The sequence below is a fragment of the Orbicella franksi genome, chromosome 3, assembly GCF_964199315.1.
Source record: "Orbicella franksi chromosome 3, jaOrbFran1.1, whole genome shotgun sequence".
NCBI lineage: Eukaryota > Metazoa > Cnidaria > Anthozoa > Scleractinia > Merulinidae > Orbicella > Orbicella franksi.
This window is the reverse complement of record NC_138147.1, coordinates 5,465,292-5,480,064: the sequence shown is the minus strand read 5'-3', so window position 1 is coordinate 5,480,064 and position 14,773 is coordinate 5,465,292. Positions and strand designations below refer to the sequence as shown.

At 37.0% G+C, this 14,773-nt stretch overlaps 3 protein-coding genes across 3 annotated transcripts; 2 read left to right on the top strand and 1 right to left on the bottom strand.

The window, feature by feature from the left end:
• Window positions 1–188: 188 nt before the first annotated feature.
• LOC145480861 (radial spoke head protein 3 homolog B-like) lies at window positions 189–5,255 on the bottom strand. Its single transcript, XM_081459195.1, has 7 exons — window positions 4,981–5,255; window positions 4,342–4,429; window positions 3,519–3,806; window positions 2,710–2,997; window positions 2,545–2,623; window positions 2,314–2,400; window positions 189–1,763 (listed from the first exon to the last, which is right to left on the bottom strand). Exons 1-7 carry the CDS (start codon window positions 5,088–5,090, stop codon window positions 1,420–1,422), a joined length of 1,284 nt encoding a protein of 427 aa, XP_081315321.1. The 5' UTR covers window positions 5,091–5,255; the 3' UTR covers window positions 189–1,419.
• A 131-nt stretch (window positions 5,256–5,386) lies between these two features.
• LOC145480853 (uncharacterized) lies at window positions 5,387–8,641 on the top strand. Its single transcript, XM_081459187.1, has 3 exons — window positions 5,387–5,686; window positions 6,861–7,173; window positions 7,771–8,641. Exons 1-3 carry the CDS (start codon window positions 5,403–5,405, stop codon window positions 7,876–7,878), a joined length of 705 nt encoding a protein of 234 aa, XP_081315313.1. The 5' UTR covers window positions 5,387–5,402; the 3' UTR covers window positions 7,879–8,641.
• A 1,762-nt stretch (window positions 8,642–10,403) lies between these two features.
• LOC145480850 (large ribosomal subunit protein uL13-like) lies at window positions 10,404–14,764 on the top strand. Its single transcript, XM_081459185.1, has 9 exons — window positions 10,404–10,489; window positions 10,781–10,853; window positions 11,281–11,346; window positions 12,106–12,207; window positions 12,734–12,819; window positions 13,324–13,383; window positions 13,960–14,007; window positions 14,193–14,267; window positions 14,641–14,764. The coding sequence occupies exons 1-9, from the start codon at window positions 10,475–10,477 to the stop codon at window positions 14,719–14,721; spliced, it is 606 nt and encodes a 201-aa protein (XP_081315311.1). The 5' UTR covers window positions 10,404–10,474; the 3' UTR covers window positions 14,722–14,764.
• The last annotated feature ends 9 nt before the right edge of the window (window positions 14,765–14,773 follow it).

Genomic DNA, 14,773 nt, shown 5'->3' with positions numbered 1-14,773 from the left:
GGGTGAAATAATATGTGATCTTTATCAGAGTAAGAGGACACACATAGTTTTTACCTACATTTTGTGCAAGTTTGGATTTATTTTGTCAACCCTGGTTTACTCCAGGTTTTATGAAGTTTGCAGTAGAAGACTGGAAAAATATCTAGCACTTTTTTCCAGGTGAAACACTATCTAGTTAACAACAAGACTTCTGATAGTCTAATTATTATATTATTATAAATTATAAATTAAATTATGTTCTATTATTAAATCATAAATTAATCATTGGGAAATTCCTTGTTGTGTAACACAGACGAACACTGGTAATAAAGTGATATTTTTGTCCACTTAAGAAGTGATCTCTTCTTAAATTACATCCAAGTTCAAGGGCCTGTATAAATGGAGGGGGTGGGAAGGGTGCCCGGCTGAGTTACCCTGAGAGCAACTTTTCATACATTTCCTCAGAAAACACATCGATACATTTATGCGATAGACCGGTTCACACGTTCTCAGAGCTCCCATTCTACTTGCCCAACACCTCTCCAGCAGGGCTATCTTTTTGCCATGTAAATGGTTGTGCTTGGTTACCCAGCTAGCCAAGGCATTATATTGCAGCATTATATTCCAAGACAGCGTGACTATGCTCAATTAGTAGTAGAGTGCAAGATAAAAGCCCTAGACATAGAAAAAGTGGCTGCCAGCAGAATGAGTGATAAAAAATAAACCCTTACTTGTTGTTCTTAGCAGCTACTTGAAAGAAAGCACACTGCTTACCAGTATTCCGCCTAGGTGAGTTGAATGTAAAGTCGGGCCATGTTTTACCCCTCCTAGCTGGCTAGCCCAGCTAGCCAGAGCACCCTGCCTCCATGTAAACAGGACCTAATATACGAACACAATTTTATTGTATCTTACACCATCTTATTGGATTGCCAAGTTACCACTCAAAATGAAAAAATCTGAGAAAAAGAGAGCATATGTTGGTATCTAAAATTGTCTGTTGTCAAAAAATATCTGACAAATTTCTGCATGGTTAAACCATTTTGGTGTCAAAGTATTGGGAAAAGTTGAAAGTATAAAGAAAGGATTTCATTCTGAGCGATATTTGCAGCAAAGTTTATTTTCAACTGCCTATTTCATCATACATCCCATTATATGAATAATAATGAAAATCTATATACAGTCTTTCTGTATGTCCTCTTCTATGGAAGATTTTATGGATAGGATAAAGGCCAGCCTTCAGGAAAAGATATTAGCAAAGTACAAATTCAGTGGAACTTTACTGAGAAATGGCCTCTGTCTGGTAAATAGAGAGTTTATATACATGGAAATACATTCTCATCACGATAAAAGAGAAGGCCAGGTACTTCTAGTCTTGAAATGTTCAAATGAAAGGTACTTTGTGAAAGGCTGAAAAACACAAATAATAAATGCAGTCTTTGCTTATTCTTGTTCAGCTTCAGCATCATCTGCTGGTTCAGGATCCTTTGGTCCTGATTCTGCTGGTGTGACAGCAGGAGCAGCTTCACCACTACCATCCTCTCCAGCAACACTATCTTCATCAGGTTTATCAGCTGTTTCTCTACCATCAGCTTCACCTTCCTGATCACCCTGTTCTGCTGCCTGGGCTTTGGCCTCTTCTGCAGCTGCTTTAGCCGCAATCTCTTCAGCTTTCTTTCTTTCTTCTGCTGCCTTGGCTGCTGCCTCTTGCTCCACAGCAAGTCTAGCAGCTTCTTCGAGCTTATGATATACTTCAAAGCGTCTTCGGACAACATCTCTTATGATTGCTGCAGAGTCAAACAGGAAAAAAGAAAAGTAAGAAACAAACGTCAGAAACATTGCACGGAAGAAAATAAGAACCTGGGGATTGGTAAACATTTTTTGGAAACCCATGGGGATATAAGTTTCCTGAAGAAAAAAAAAAAAAAGCCGGTTTTGCATACTCCAATTTAAGTGCCATGATTACCTCATAGAAATGCTACTCATAAAAGAATGTAATCCCAGTTTAAACACACAGGCTAACTCCATTCGTGCAGAACTCTTTGTCTGAAAGAATATTCTTACCAATTTTATTCCTCTGCAGTCAGCTAATGTTCACTTACATGTAGTATTTATACAATTTATATTGACCCTCATTTTGACTTGATAATGACAGCTAAATGTTGAAACGGTTGGTTTTTTAACATGATTTTCTTATGTTGCTTAATATTCTATAGCAGTTTTTTATAGCTGAAGTTTACCGCTAATAATAAGGTAAATAAATAACACAAATCTGCAAAGAATAGACATTATTCATCGTTGAATGATTGTAAGTTATGATCACAGCATGGTACCAACCATCAAGGACAGTTCTCGAGATGACACTCTGGTTTAATTCACCCTCCACTCTCTGTAATAACCATGGCATAAAGTATGTTTCTACGTCTGAAAAGAAATTAAACAAATTGAATTATTACAAAAAATTAAAAAAGCAGTTTAAAATTGGTATGTGTACATGTAGTCACTTGAGAACTGAGCTAAACAAATTTCAGTAGAGGTCTTGTAAGTTAGGAACAAGAAATCATTTACCTCTTTCCACTGGATCATAGAAGTATCCATTTTCGTTTAGTGAGCCAAACACTGATGGCACAAGGTCCGCAAGGTAACTCTACATTTGGAATAACGAAATGTACTGTTAGATAAGACTGACTGTTTCGAGGCTTATTCGTTGTAACATACAAAAATTGCAATTACCTGGGCAAAGGCACGCGCTGATATCTTTTCACCGGTTTCTTTTTCCTTTCTGAGTACTTCTGCCTGTTGTTTCATACGACGTTCTTTCTCTTCTCTATGCCGTCTTTCCTGTTCTTCTAGTCTTTGGGTCTCGACAAGTTCAGCATTACGTAGTTCTTTGAATCTCCTCTGTTGTGCACGAAGATTTGACAGTTCTTCCTCTTCCATGACCTCAAGTAGTGCCTGCTCAACTGTTTTACCAACAAGAACCTCAAGGATTGGTTTTACTTCAATATCAAAGTCAAACAACTATGGAAGAAGGACAAAAAACAAAAAATTACATTCTGGAAACTCTATTTACTGTTTTTTTTTTTTTATACATACTGAGAAATTATCAATGAAATCTTGATCCATAAGAAATTTTTCTTTTACTTTAATGCTTTTAAAAAACAACAACAAACTTTTGAATGGAACTAAAGACATGAAGAAAATCTGACCAGTTTAACTTCAACAGGTAGATAACCACACTATACACTGAATAGTCTGCATCATACCAAAATAACTCACAAAAAAAAAGATTATCCTAGTTCCTGTAAGCCTGAAGGAGTATTAGTTTCTTTCTTAGGACCAAAACACAATAACCCAGACAAGCGATGAAACCTAGACTGCTTGATTTGGAATTTGGAGTACTGACAATTACCATAGATTGTGCATCTCATGATTTATACAGTGCATGGCATTACATTGTATCATTCAACCAGGCAGAGCCAGCACTCCATGTGGTTTTTTGACAAAATCGACAGCTTTTAACTCAAAGTATGACAACATACTTCTCCCTCCAAAATTTGTGTTGCAACATCCACTCCACTCTTTGCTGGGATGAACAACGGAGAAGGAGGGCGATCAAGAAAGGCGTCAGTCTGTGTTTCAACATCAGCTTCTTCAACACGATCACTTAATTCCTCCAAATAAAGCTCTGTTTGTACATCAATATGCTTCCTTCCCTCTACAGGTTCTGGTGACCTTGGTTTTAACTGCGCTTTTGCTCGTTTTCTGGCAATAGCTCTCCTTCTTGCTTCTTGCTGTCTCTGAATTTCTATAGGATCAGGCTGAGCAGTCTACAAAGGCAAACACAAACACAAGTTGGACATACACTTTTTCCATAAACCAGAAACGATAGATAAGGAAACTGTGGACTTCTGAATCAACTAAGGAAAAATAATGTTCAGGTGCAGGGACAACCCTTTGTTTGTGGAGACATATGAACAATGTACAGCCAATATCACTGGTATCCTTAATTTTATTTTAAAAAATGGTCAAGGTCAAATACAAAAACACTCCATAATGAAAACTCAAAATTTGCTTCATACCTTTTCCAACCACCCACCTCACTGCACTCCAAATCATAATCCCCCCAAAATACCTTGTTACATTGTTTCCCCCAAGACGAGCTGGTAACTTGCATTTGAGAGACGGTATTAAAGGGGGACTAAGATTCTGTCTTGCGCATGAGTTTTAACAAATGTACTTTCAACAACAGATTTACCATGTATTCATCAAACATACACCCTATACCACACGCCCTGGGAAAGATCAACCCAACATCACACGCCCTGGGAAAGAATAGCAAGAGTTTTCCCATTTGAAACTTACCGCCGGTAAAGTCCTTTGAGCATAAGTGTTACCCCTGACAATTCTGCGATCATACATGATGTTCCCGTAAGGTGTAGGACTCTCATTTCTGCAAAAGCCCAAAACAGAACAGGCCATAATATAAGTTTTGACTGCACTAAAATCTTTTAAAAGGCAAAACCAGAATTTAGACATATTAGTTGAACCATTTTACTGCCAAATGTCAATTTTCCAAATATCAAGTAAGCTATAACAAAAAAGTGAACTTTGCTTTGCTCAGGTCAGGCTGAAATGCTAAGCTTGTGTTGAACTCCTAGTGTGATTTGGTTTATTTGATGCTTTACAACACTTGATCAAATATACTAGATATTTCTATTATGTGCAGGGCTTTTTCCTCACAGAACAAAACCTTTATGAGTAGAAATCATCTGATGCTGGATGATACAACGACGGGAGGTCTCTCTTCATACGATTAGTGTAATACTAACTGTGCAAATCAACTAATTGCAGAGGACCTTTTTCAAGCTCTCCAGATCAAGATATTGAACATACGCCAGTTTCTTCAGTACGATTCTCACGACAGAATCACTCGAAAAAGCTTATCGCAAAAAAAAAAAAAAAAATACATTTTTAAAAAGTTAATGCTGTTACGCGACTTACTCTTGCGTTAGCGGATCGCGAAATTTTTTCCTCTGTTGAACAGGTCGGGGCTGACTTGCAAAAGTGTACGTTCTGGTGCCGTCTCCTTTCTGAGCGACAACGGCTGCCATGCTTTACTCTGTTTTAGACTCAATTGACGATATGAATTGTTAGCAATAATTTAAAACGGAAATATCGGTCGAGAGAACCTTACGATGTCCAAAGCATTAGCTCAATTTCTCTCGTTATGAAGTGTCCTCAACAACATGGCGTTGCCAATGATTCTGTTTGGAGGGAACTATACGTCACAGTTGCCATGACAATAACAATTGTCATCTTCAGGCGGTGAGCAGCTGGATTTAAACGGCGATTTGATTGGCTGTAATTGGGACCAAATAAGCCAATCAGAATACAGTTTAGAAACGCATTGAGACATTTTAATAATGGCGGACGCAGCGAGGCCTTTTGGAGGTAATGAACTTGATCATCCTGAAGTTCTTTCGAGAGAGCGGCTCCTAGAAATTTTGTGCGAGAGATCTTTGCGCCAGGAAGATCTTGTGAATTTAGAGAAAGGTGATCTAGTCCAGCTGTTTTATAAATACGTCACGCCATTGCCTCAAAGACTCCATCAACTCCGCCGTGCGAAAAGGATGATACCTTGTGGCAAATCTGAAGAAAGTAATTGTTCAAAAGGAAGAACTTCTAAAGTAATACGGTTAACGAAAAGGTAAGGGGTTGTTTAATCGAGAAACCAGCAAATCAGTGGTGTTAGCTGTCTTGATTCTGTCTTGATTCAGACCACAATTGAAGGCAGCGCGCTTGCATATTGGGCAGGTGGTAGTTAGCTTAGATTTTATTTACCCGCTTTGGGTTTAGAATCTGACAGTCGCCTTGATTTTAAACCCAGTACTTTGATGAAACAGTGGTGCTACTGATCATCAAGCTTCAAGGATGTATCCCTCCTAGGCAGCAAGCAGTCGCTTTTCGGTTTTTCAAGTTGAAAACGCAATAACTTAAATATAGCACGTTCCCAACAAATCCACATCTGTGAAGTTTGCCTGATCATACTTCTTTCAAAAAGATAGGTATAATCTTGACATGGCCCTGGTTGTACAAAGGGTGGCAAATGCCATCTACTAGAGAGGTGAAGTGCAAATAAAGAAACTGCATTATCCAGTGGATAATGATTACTGAGTGGATGTTTTGGCTATTCTTTCAGCAAATACATCTAGCTAGGTTTTTTTGTAACTCAAACTTTATTTATTTTTTTCTCGCTTTAATTGCAGGTTTTCATGTGACATCATTTTTTTTCCAAAATAAACAATTAGTAATCCCTCTGAAGTTTTAGTTTCATCAGATGTAGGACCATCTAAGAACTTGACATTTTACAATGCGTAACCTTTACACCATTCCTTGTTATGTTATAGGGGACGTTTGAATTTCCAAGTTCATGCGTTGCGTGACATTAAAATGGCAGCCTGAGAAGGCTCTTGCATAGGTCAAAAGAAAAGTTATTGCTCAAGTATTTGCTAAAATTATGAACAGTCCTTGCACTAGCAGAATTATTACTTTCAATTACGTGGCAGAACTCCAGAGTAATAATTTTTCGTTTCAATAGCAAAACTCAGTGACAGATGTTTCTGTTACTTTACGGCCACCATGTTGGTGCCCCTCGGAAGGGCATCAATATGGCGTCTCCATACAAAGGTTTATAAATTTGGGGGAAACACTTTTCAAAATAATGTGTGAATGAAAAACTGCACAGACCTAAATCTTGGCGAGGTTGTTTATATATCAATTATCTATCATATCCCAGACTCATGACGTAATTAATTTTTTTTATTGAATGGTTACAAATGGTGTGACAGTGTCAACCAGCAATTATTTTCTTTTCCTTTCAGGAAATCTGAAGAAATTGTAGCTACAACTCCAATCAAGATAGCAAAAACAGAACATAAAAACAGTATCAATATTAACAAAACTCCTGCTTATCTTGATTCAATAAACAAAGGAGTAAACTCAGTTTCCATCAATGCAACCTCTCCAACCACGAACACAAGAATTAGTCATGAACGCAATACAGTCAACAAAGCAATCAAACCAAAAGTGGTTAAATTGAATAGAACAACTTTAGGACTTAATGTGGATAAGTCATTTGAACACTCCGTACTGAAGGATGATTCCAGGTCAAGTTTAAATGGTGGTGCACAAAAGGTATGATAGCATAGCAATAACCTGGATATCTTCTAAATAATCATTATAAAGGGTTGTGAATTTCAAAAACTCCATCCATTTTAAGTTGGTGTGTATAGCATGGGAGCTGTTGATGGTCAAATGGGTAGGCTTTATGTGTTACCTGACACAAAAAAATTTGGAAAGGAAGCAATAATTTCGCTATAGTCTAACATGCATTACAAGCAGACTGTCACTTCATTTACATATCTTGTGAAGAAACTTGAACTGAAAAATATTTAAGAGTACCATGAGACAAATTGCCGTTTATTTTTGTGGAATTTATATATACATTCGTATCTAGACATTTGATTATTAACAGCTTGTAAACAAGCAAAGCTTTGCAACACATAAGTTACTCTAATCATTTTGAAGTTGACAATGACATCAAAATGACCCAAAAATATGTTGTTTTATTTTATTGTTGATTTTTATGCGTTTATAAGTTAGAATATAATAATTATCGTGCCAGATGAAGTAGATCTCTTGTATACTTTTCCATGGTCTATAATTTATGTTGCATCCTTAAGGATGTTAATTGCTGTTGTTTATAAATGATTGATTTTTCTCTTTCTGCAGGAAGTTGTTGCATCCACATCATCGAGTGAATCAGGTTCAGATGTTAATGATACTGAAATTAGAAACACAAAAAGGAAATTTGAGAAAATAGCCGTCACTTGGCCATAAATACAAAACTGAAGTACGCATGATGACATATTTTATTCAATGTAGATAACATTAGATAACATTTTTATCATTACTTGTTATTTAATTACACTGTAGTCGCAAAATACCAGAGAAATGAACAAACTTTCACTTGCTACTTTGCGGAGATGTAGAACCATGCAAATTCATTGATTTGTCATTCCCAAATATTGAACATATGTAAATCAACTAAGAGTAACTGTAAAGCTCTGATAATCAACTCCAGGTTTATTACATTTTGTGCTAAAGGCCTTTTGATTTATTTATGGGAGGGAGGAGGGTGAATTTAGGAGATGGTGGGTATTATTGAAAGGTGTTTTCCATCTGTGATGTAGGGGGAGTCATTTTGGGATTTATTTAGGGTGCCTATTGTTAGAATTTTACAGCATTTCTCTTACATATTGATTGAGTTTCATATCTCATGTAAATATGCCAGCTCCAAGTATGAGCTGTTTGTTGAGGCGTAAATAGCTTTTTGATTACAGCAAATTGAAAAAGAGAAATAAAATAAGCCCAGTAAACAATTTGTCTTGTAAATTTATTGATTGAAGTACTAATGTAAAGTAGTAGTTTTTATGATATGAGTTATGAATATTAAAATCCGTATGTGAAAATTTTTTAAACTCATTTTCCACTTTTTTAACACTGATCACATTGGATTATGCCACAATATAGCCCATTTTGCAGTTGTGTGCTTAGTTACCTTGCTTTGATACAGACCTCTCTGCTTTTCTCATATACATGCCACCTACCGTATTTTCCCGTGTATAAGTCGACCTTTCAAGACCTAAAAATCAGTCCAAAAATTCGCCCTCGACTTATACATGGGTCAAAACTTGAGATCCAAGCGCCAGTCAAATAATTAGCATAATAATAGTCTTTCAATGTTAACAAACATTTGATAAACGGCAGGACAGTTTTCAACGTATGTTCGCTTAGCGATCTGCCTCTCCATATCAGAGCTTCAAGTTAAAATGCATCAACATTTATCCGTTAAATTTTAACCTGAATCTTGTGGACACTCACTGGCTCAATTTTGGCATAAAGAACCAATATTTTTCCTTTAAATAAAGCTGTAGTAAAGCCGCTCGGAGAAAATATCTTTCACGCTTGGAACGTCTCTGCTTGTTAACCTGGCAGGATACGAGTGCGAGGACTTCTGTACCAGTACTTGACCGATTTCAAGGCTTGACTACCAAGTTCCCAACACACGCTTCGCACTTTGTTTATGGCGTTGTTCTGAAAGTCGTGAGCTTCTTTGGTGTTTTGCCTGTCTTATAAAGCCACTTTTAATCTCTTCGCACTTAAAAAGGCTTGTTTTAAATCCTTACATTTGATTTTTGTGAGCATTTTACAAAAATTATCATCGAAAAGTCTGCATGCACATGTGTTGCTAAACTGGGTAAAACGCTCGTATACGTGCCATAATAAGCTTTAAAACTGCGCGTTGAAACATGCTGTGATTTGTTTACATATCTGTGGTAGCTGAAGGATGATTTTAAGAAATACAAGATAAGTTTTCCAAGAAATTCTTACCTAGAAATTAAGAAAATCTAGTTTTTGGCCTCAAAAATTGGGGGTCGACTTATACACGGGATCGACTAATACACGGTTAAATACGGTAGTTAGCATAGGAACAACTTGAGTTACACAACAAAACAAGGTCACCTGCAACCTTGCTGCCATTCAAAGTCCAGGTCACTGAACAGACAACTATAGAATGGTCTATTAGGTTGTTAACATCATGGGATCATTCCCATGGTGGAAAATTGATATTTTAATCAATTTAAGGACAGCTCCATTTTATCACAATGCCTCAGTTGAAGAAGACTTCTTCCATTATCAAGTTTGCAGTTAAAGTACTGTAGACAATAATGAAAGTACCCCCTTGAAAACAAAACAGTTTAAATTTTTTTTTTAATATCTATGAGATTACAGTGGTATATGTTAATATGTATATGTTTTTATTTATATTTCTGTATGATCATTAAATTGTAGATTGTGATGTAATTTAGCAAATATAACAATTATTTTACTAAGTACCCACGAGTTACTTCAACTAATGCCTTATGTTACCCAAGAGGGGAAATGGGCCAGACTTACTCAGGCTTACAGTATAATTTTTAAGACCACCAAGCTAAATTAATCCCATTTTCCTCATTATTATCTTAGCTCACTTCCTCAGGAAACCCAATTAAAAGCGTAAGACTTTTTTTTGGAGACTTGAAGGACCTGAAATAAAATCAACTGATGAATGAGTAAATTCAGTAAATAAAGTTTTTGAATTTTCCCTGGTGTTAATTAAATGTATCTTTATGTCATTCTGTGCGAAGTTTCAACGAGATTTGAATGAATTAAAAATTATCTTGAATTGTTTTTGAGAGACTGTAGAAGTAATAAAATTATGTAAACACTTAAGTTCAGTGCCGACTTCCTGTTCAACGCAATGCTTGGTTGCGAGGAGACTAGTGCCATAGTTTGGCCTTTGTAACCAGGCTAACCCCTTTCATCGCTTGTGGGGCCGCCCCTCATATTTGTCTCGCATGTGTCTCTCGTTCTTTCTTTTAGCGGCTCCAACATGGGGTTTGAGAAGGTAATGTGTGTGTAGCGAAAGAAGACAAGTTTCGTCTTTATCAAGCCCGAAAATTGAATAAATACTGACGCAATTAAAGAGAAATACTTGGCTCTGTACGATGTCGTCTATTACCGCAAAATACTGCATAGATGCGGCGGTATTGCCAAATTGAAATAAAGCTGAAATCGTAAAAACTTCTCGAGCAACATGTGGGAAACTCTGTCGCTAATCACTATAAAGTACTAAAGCCTTTAAGGCTGCCCCGTTTGTTACTTGTTGATATAAGAAGAATCTTCTTTGCAATTGCAGTCAATTGTCATCGACGCTTCGGGCCATCTGTTAGGCCGTTTAGCCTCCACCATTGCCAAGAGCCTGTTGACTGGTAAGAAACTACAGTTCTATACTATTTTTTCGATGATTATTACAAGTCTGACTTGGACTTCATCTTTTTTAATAGAGCCTTATAACTGAGTTTTCTGTTCAAGTTTGGAACTGGGAAGGGTAAGAATCGGGAACACTGATTCAAAACACGTTTGTAGAGCAAGTATATTCACTAAATTTTTCAAGATTAGGAAGGAGTTAGGAATTTCGATTGGCCAGACAAGAAATGAAGAATTGAAAGTTCTATGCAGATTCCTTTTCAAAAGTAGGTAAACAAGGTTCACGTTTTAGGTATTCCTTGCATTCCACATAATTATTCCAGTCTAAAATAAAGTTGCATTTGGCTTGAATCTTTTTTAAGTATGGATGATTCAGATTTTGTGTCGTACAATAAAATTATTGACCACAATCTGCAAATGTTTCTACAGGGCAAAGAATAATTGTTGTCCGCTGTGAGCAAGTGAACATCAGTGGAAGCTTCTACAGAAACAAGTGTAAGTTGCAGTTGTGTTGTGGATATTCAACGATGCACAATCAGTGCACCACTCTTAATGTCCAATTTTCTCTCTGAGAAGTTGCGGCAGAGGAACAGGGTAGTTGTAATCAAGGTTGCCAAGTGTATTGGACATATTTTGGTAAATACAGCTACCATGATGGTTATGATAAATAAAAGATAAATAAATTACAATGCTTAGAGAGGAAGCCACATCAGCCTTAGCTGGTTTTCATGCGGGTCCTCTGTCCTGGTCAAATTGGAATTTGGAGATGTTGGTTTTTGTGGAGGGAGGAAAACTGGAGAACCCGGAGAAAAACCCTCAGAGCAAGGCGAGAATCAACAACAAACTCAACCCACATGTGGCACCTGGGCGGAATTGAACCCAGGCCACATTGGTGGGAGGTGAGCACTCTCACCACTGCGACATCCCTGCTCCCCAAATTACGACTCTCTGCAGACGCCTTTCTTTAAAGAAATTGGGCACCAAGCCTGTGGGTCTGAGACAATGAAATTTGAGCAAAGGTTTTTGTAGCTTTTTGCTAACACTAGGGAACAGAGAGAAACCTTTTTCAGGTCTCCAAGGTTATACCTGCCACCTTTATCCAACACATGCAAGGGATTTTTTAGCATCCAGCAAATGCTCTAAGTTCAAATAATGCAAACTTCTGTTTTAGTGTTGAGATTGTAATGATTTGAATGCTGAATTGTAACAGATTAAAGAAATTCTTGACCTCATGTTTTGTTTTTGATTTCATAGTAAAGTACCTTGATTTCTTAAGGAAGCGAACTAATACTAAGCCAAGCAGGGGACCATTCCATTTCCGTGCTCCAAGCAGAATTGTATGGAGGACAGTTAGAGGTAAATATTTTATTTTTTTGGTTGGTGTTATTTTTGCTGTCTGGCTAATAACTGTTTTAAAGTCTCTTAAGAATGCAGTGGACCCCTTGATTTAGTGGCCCATTGATGATGGACCACCAGATCTTTTCATTTCTGCTGGGAGACCATGTTGAAGGAGTTCTTGGATAAGAAATAATGACTGAGCTTTTTTGTGTGCCAAATGAAAAGTGCCAAAACAACAATGGGGTCATATTAACAAGGTTTTGCTAAAGCAGGGTTCCACTGTACAGGCACATGTTTCTGTGACAAAATTATTTTCTTTTCACACGAAGGGACATGCAGCAGCTCCATGGTACAGCAATAAGGTATGCCATTGAAAACTTTTGGCGTAAGCAAAGGGGGATGTGTTGCTGTAGCATGTTCCTGTTATACGTCCCCTCATGTTCTGTCGCTGCAGCATGTCCCTTTGTGAGAAGACCTTTATTTTAGATCATAAAATTTCTAATCTTTGGGTAAATTTGATAAAAGAGGTCTTTTACTTTTCCAGGGATGATTCCACACAAGACCAAACGAGGCACAGAGGCAATGAATCGTCTTAAAGTGTTTGATGGTATTCCTCCACCTCATGACAAAGTAAGTTATTAGGTCACATGAACACTCATGATTTCTCAGATTTCTCTACATATGGCAGCTTGATCTTATATAAATAAAGTAAATAAAAAGAAATCAAAAAAATTAACCAACCTTTATTCACCCTCGGGACCAGCAGTTAAATTTCAGAAGCAAACATTTTCAAATTCAACTTTTTGAGGGTAAAAACTCCAACTGGCAGAAGGCCACTCAGTTTGCTATTTATAAGCATGGCCATGGTTTGAACTTGGGTCTACTGTGAAACAACCCCCATTAGTGGTCAGAGTAGGACTTGAACCTATGACCTCTGGATCTCAATTCTGGCACGCTTACCACTCGGCCCCTTTGCCTCTTCCTCTTATATGAAGCTGATCTGATAGGAACTGCTGTACAAATATTATTTTATTCTTTTTATTCTACATTTACAAATCTTGAAAAGCATGACTAGGCCTTCATTTTAAGCTTCCATTGATAATCTTTTGCATTTACCTTTTGTTCTTTTCTTAGGAAAAGAGGATGGTGGTGCCATCAGCCCTGCGAGTTGTTCGTTTGAAGCCAGGAAGAAAGGTAAGATCCCTAAATTCACTGAATCAAGCTTTATGACGAGTGACCAGAAATACTTTTTGCTGCTTTCATAAGTTGCCAGCGATAGGCAAGCATTCAGGATATGAATCTACCCAAACAAGGCCATTTTGTGTGCTGAAAAGGCACCAAGGGAAGTTTGAGAAACTTTTACTGTCCAGATTTGACTATACAGAGATGGACTCCATACGTGAACAAGTCTTTATTTAATGCAACATGTTTGTGTCACAGTTCTTGATTAGTGATGTACAGTGTATTGTTCTTTTTCAGTGTTTACACACGTCAACTTTTGAAACTTTGTTAAGCAACAGTTATAGTAAAATGTTCAAATACATGTAGCTTGTTTATTATTCACTTTTTAGTTTACTTTTATGTTAGTGCTTATTCACATGTGCTCCTTATTGCTCCTGTGCAATGTGTATGTGCATATGTCAAAATGTTAATGACAGAACTGTGGTGTGTTTTGTGAGGGATGTATCGCCTAATGATAACTTTATTTAATTTATTTTTTCAATTTTCTCCTGTGGAAGTCTTTTATACATAATTTGTTTCCCATTGCAGTATTGTGTGCTGGGAAGACTCTCACATGAGGTTGGCTGGAAGTACAAGGTTGGTTTTAATAGTGGCAGTATTTTTAGTCAATAATTGTACCTGTCTCACATAATTATTCCCACCAATCTATCTTTGCTGTTTGCTGATAAGGTGAATGTAAGTGATTGCTGTTTGTTATTAACTTTGCTGGCAAACTGTACTTTCAAGTGCACAGTTAGACATAATTATTTTGTGTGTTTTAGGATGTTCTTGAAACCCTGGAAGAGAAGCGCAAGGCTAAAGCTGCTGTGTACTACGAACATAAGAAGAAACTCCAGGTGAGAAATAACATCTGTTCTCCTCTTCGGGCTCGGTTCGGACTGTTAGTTTTTCCTGTTTTTTTTTCTTTTTTTTTTTTTTTCAGGCACTGTAGTTCCAGCTGAATATGGTGGACTTTGGAACGTAGCTGGAGCTGCATTGCCTGAAGAAGAGCAGTAAAACTGCCCAAAACAATGCATTTTAAAACATTTTAACCTCCGAAAAGTCTCATGTAGAAGAAGATTTACTTTATATATTTTATATGTAAACATGAGAGGTTCTGAAAGTTCCAGAAAAACTGTTACTCCTCTTATTTATTTGTTCTTTCAAAACCAGGAAATATATCATTTTGTACTGTTACTTTTTCTTACTTTCTTTTATTTTTATTTTCAGAAACTAAAACAGAAGGCTGAGCAAGACAAAGCAGATGAGCTGGAGTCTGTGAATGAAGTGTTGGAAAGTTATGGTTATTGATAGAATCATCAGCAGAAATAAAATTTAACATTCTTGCACTGAAGATGTTGTG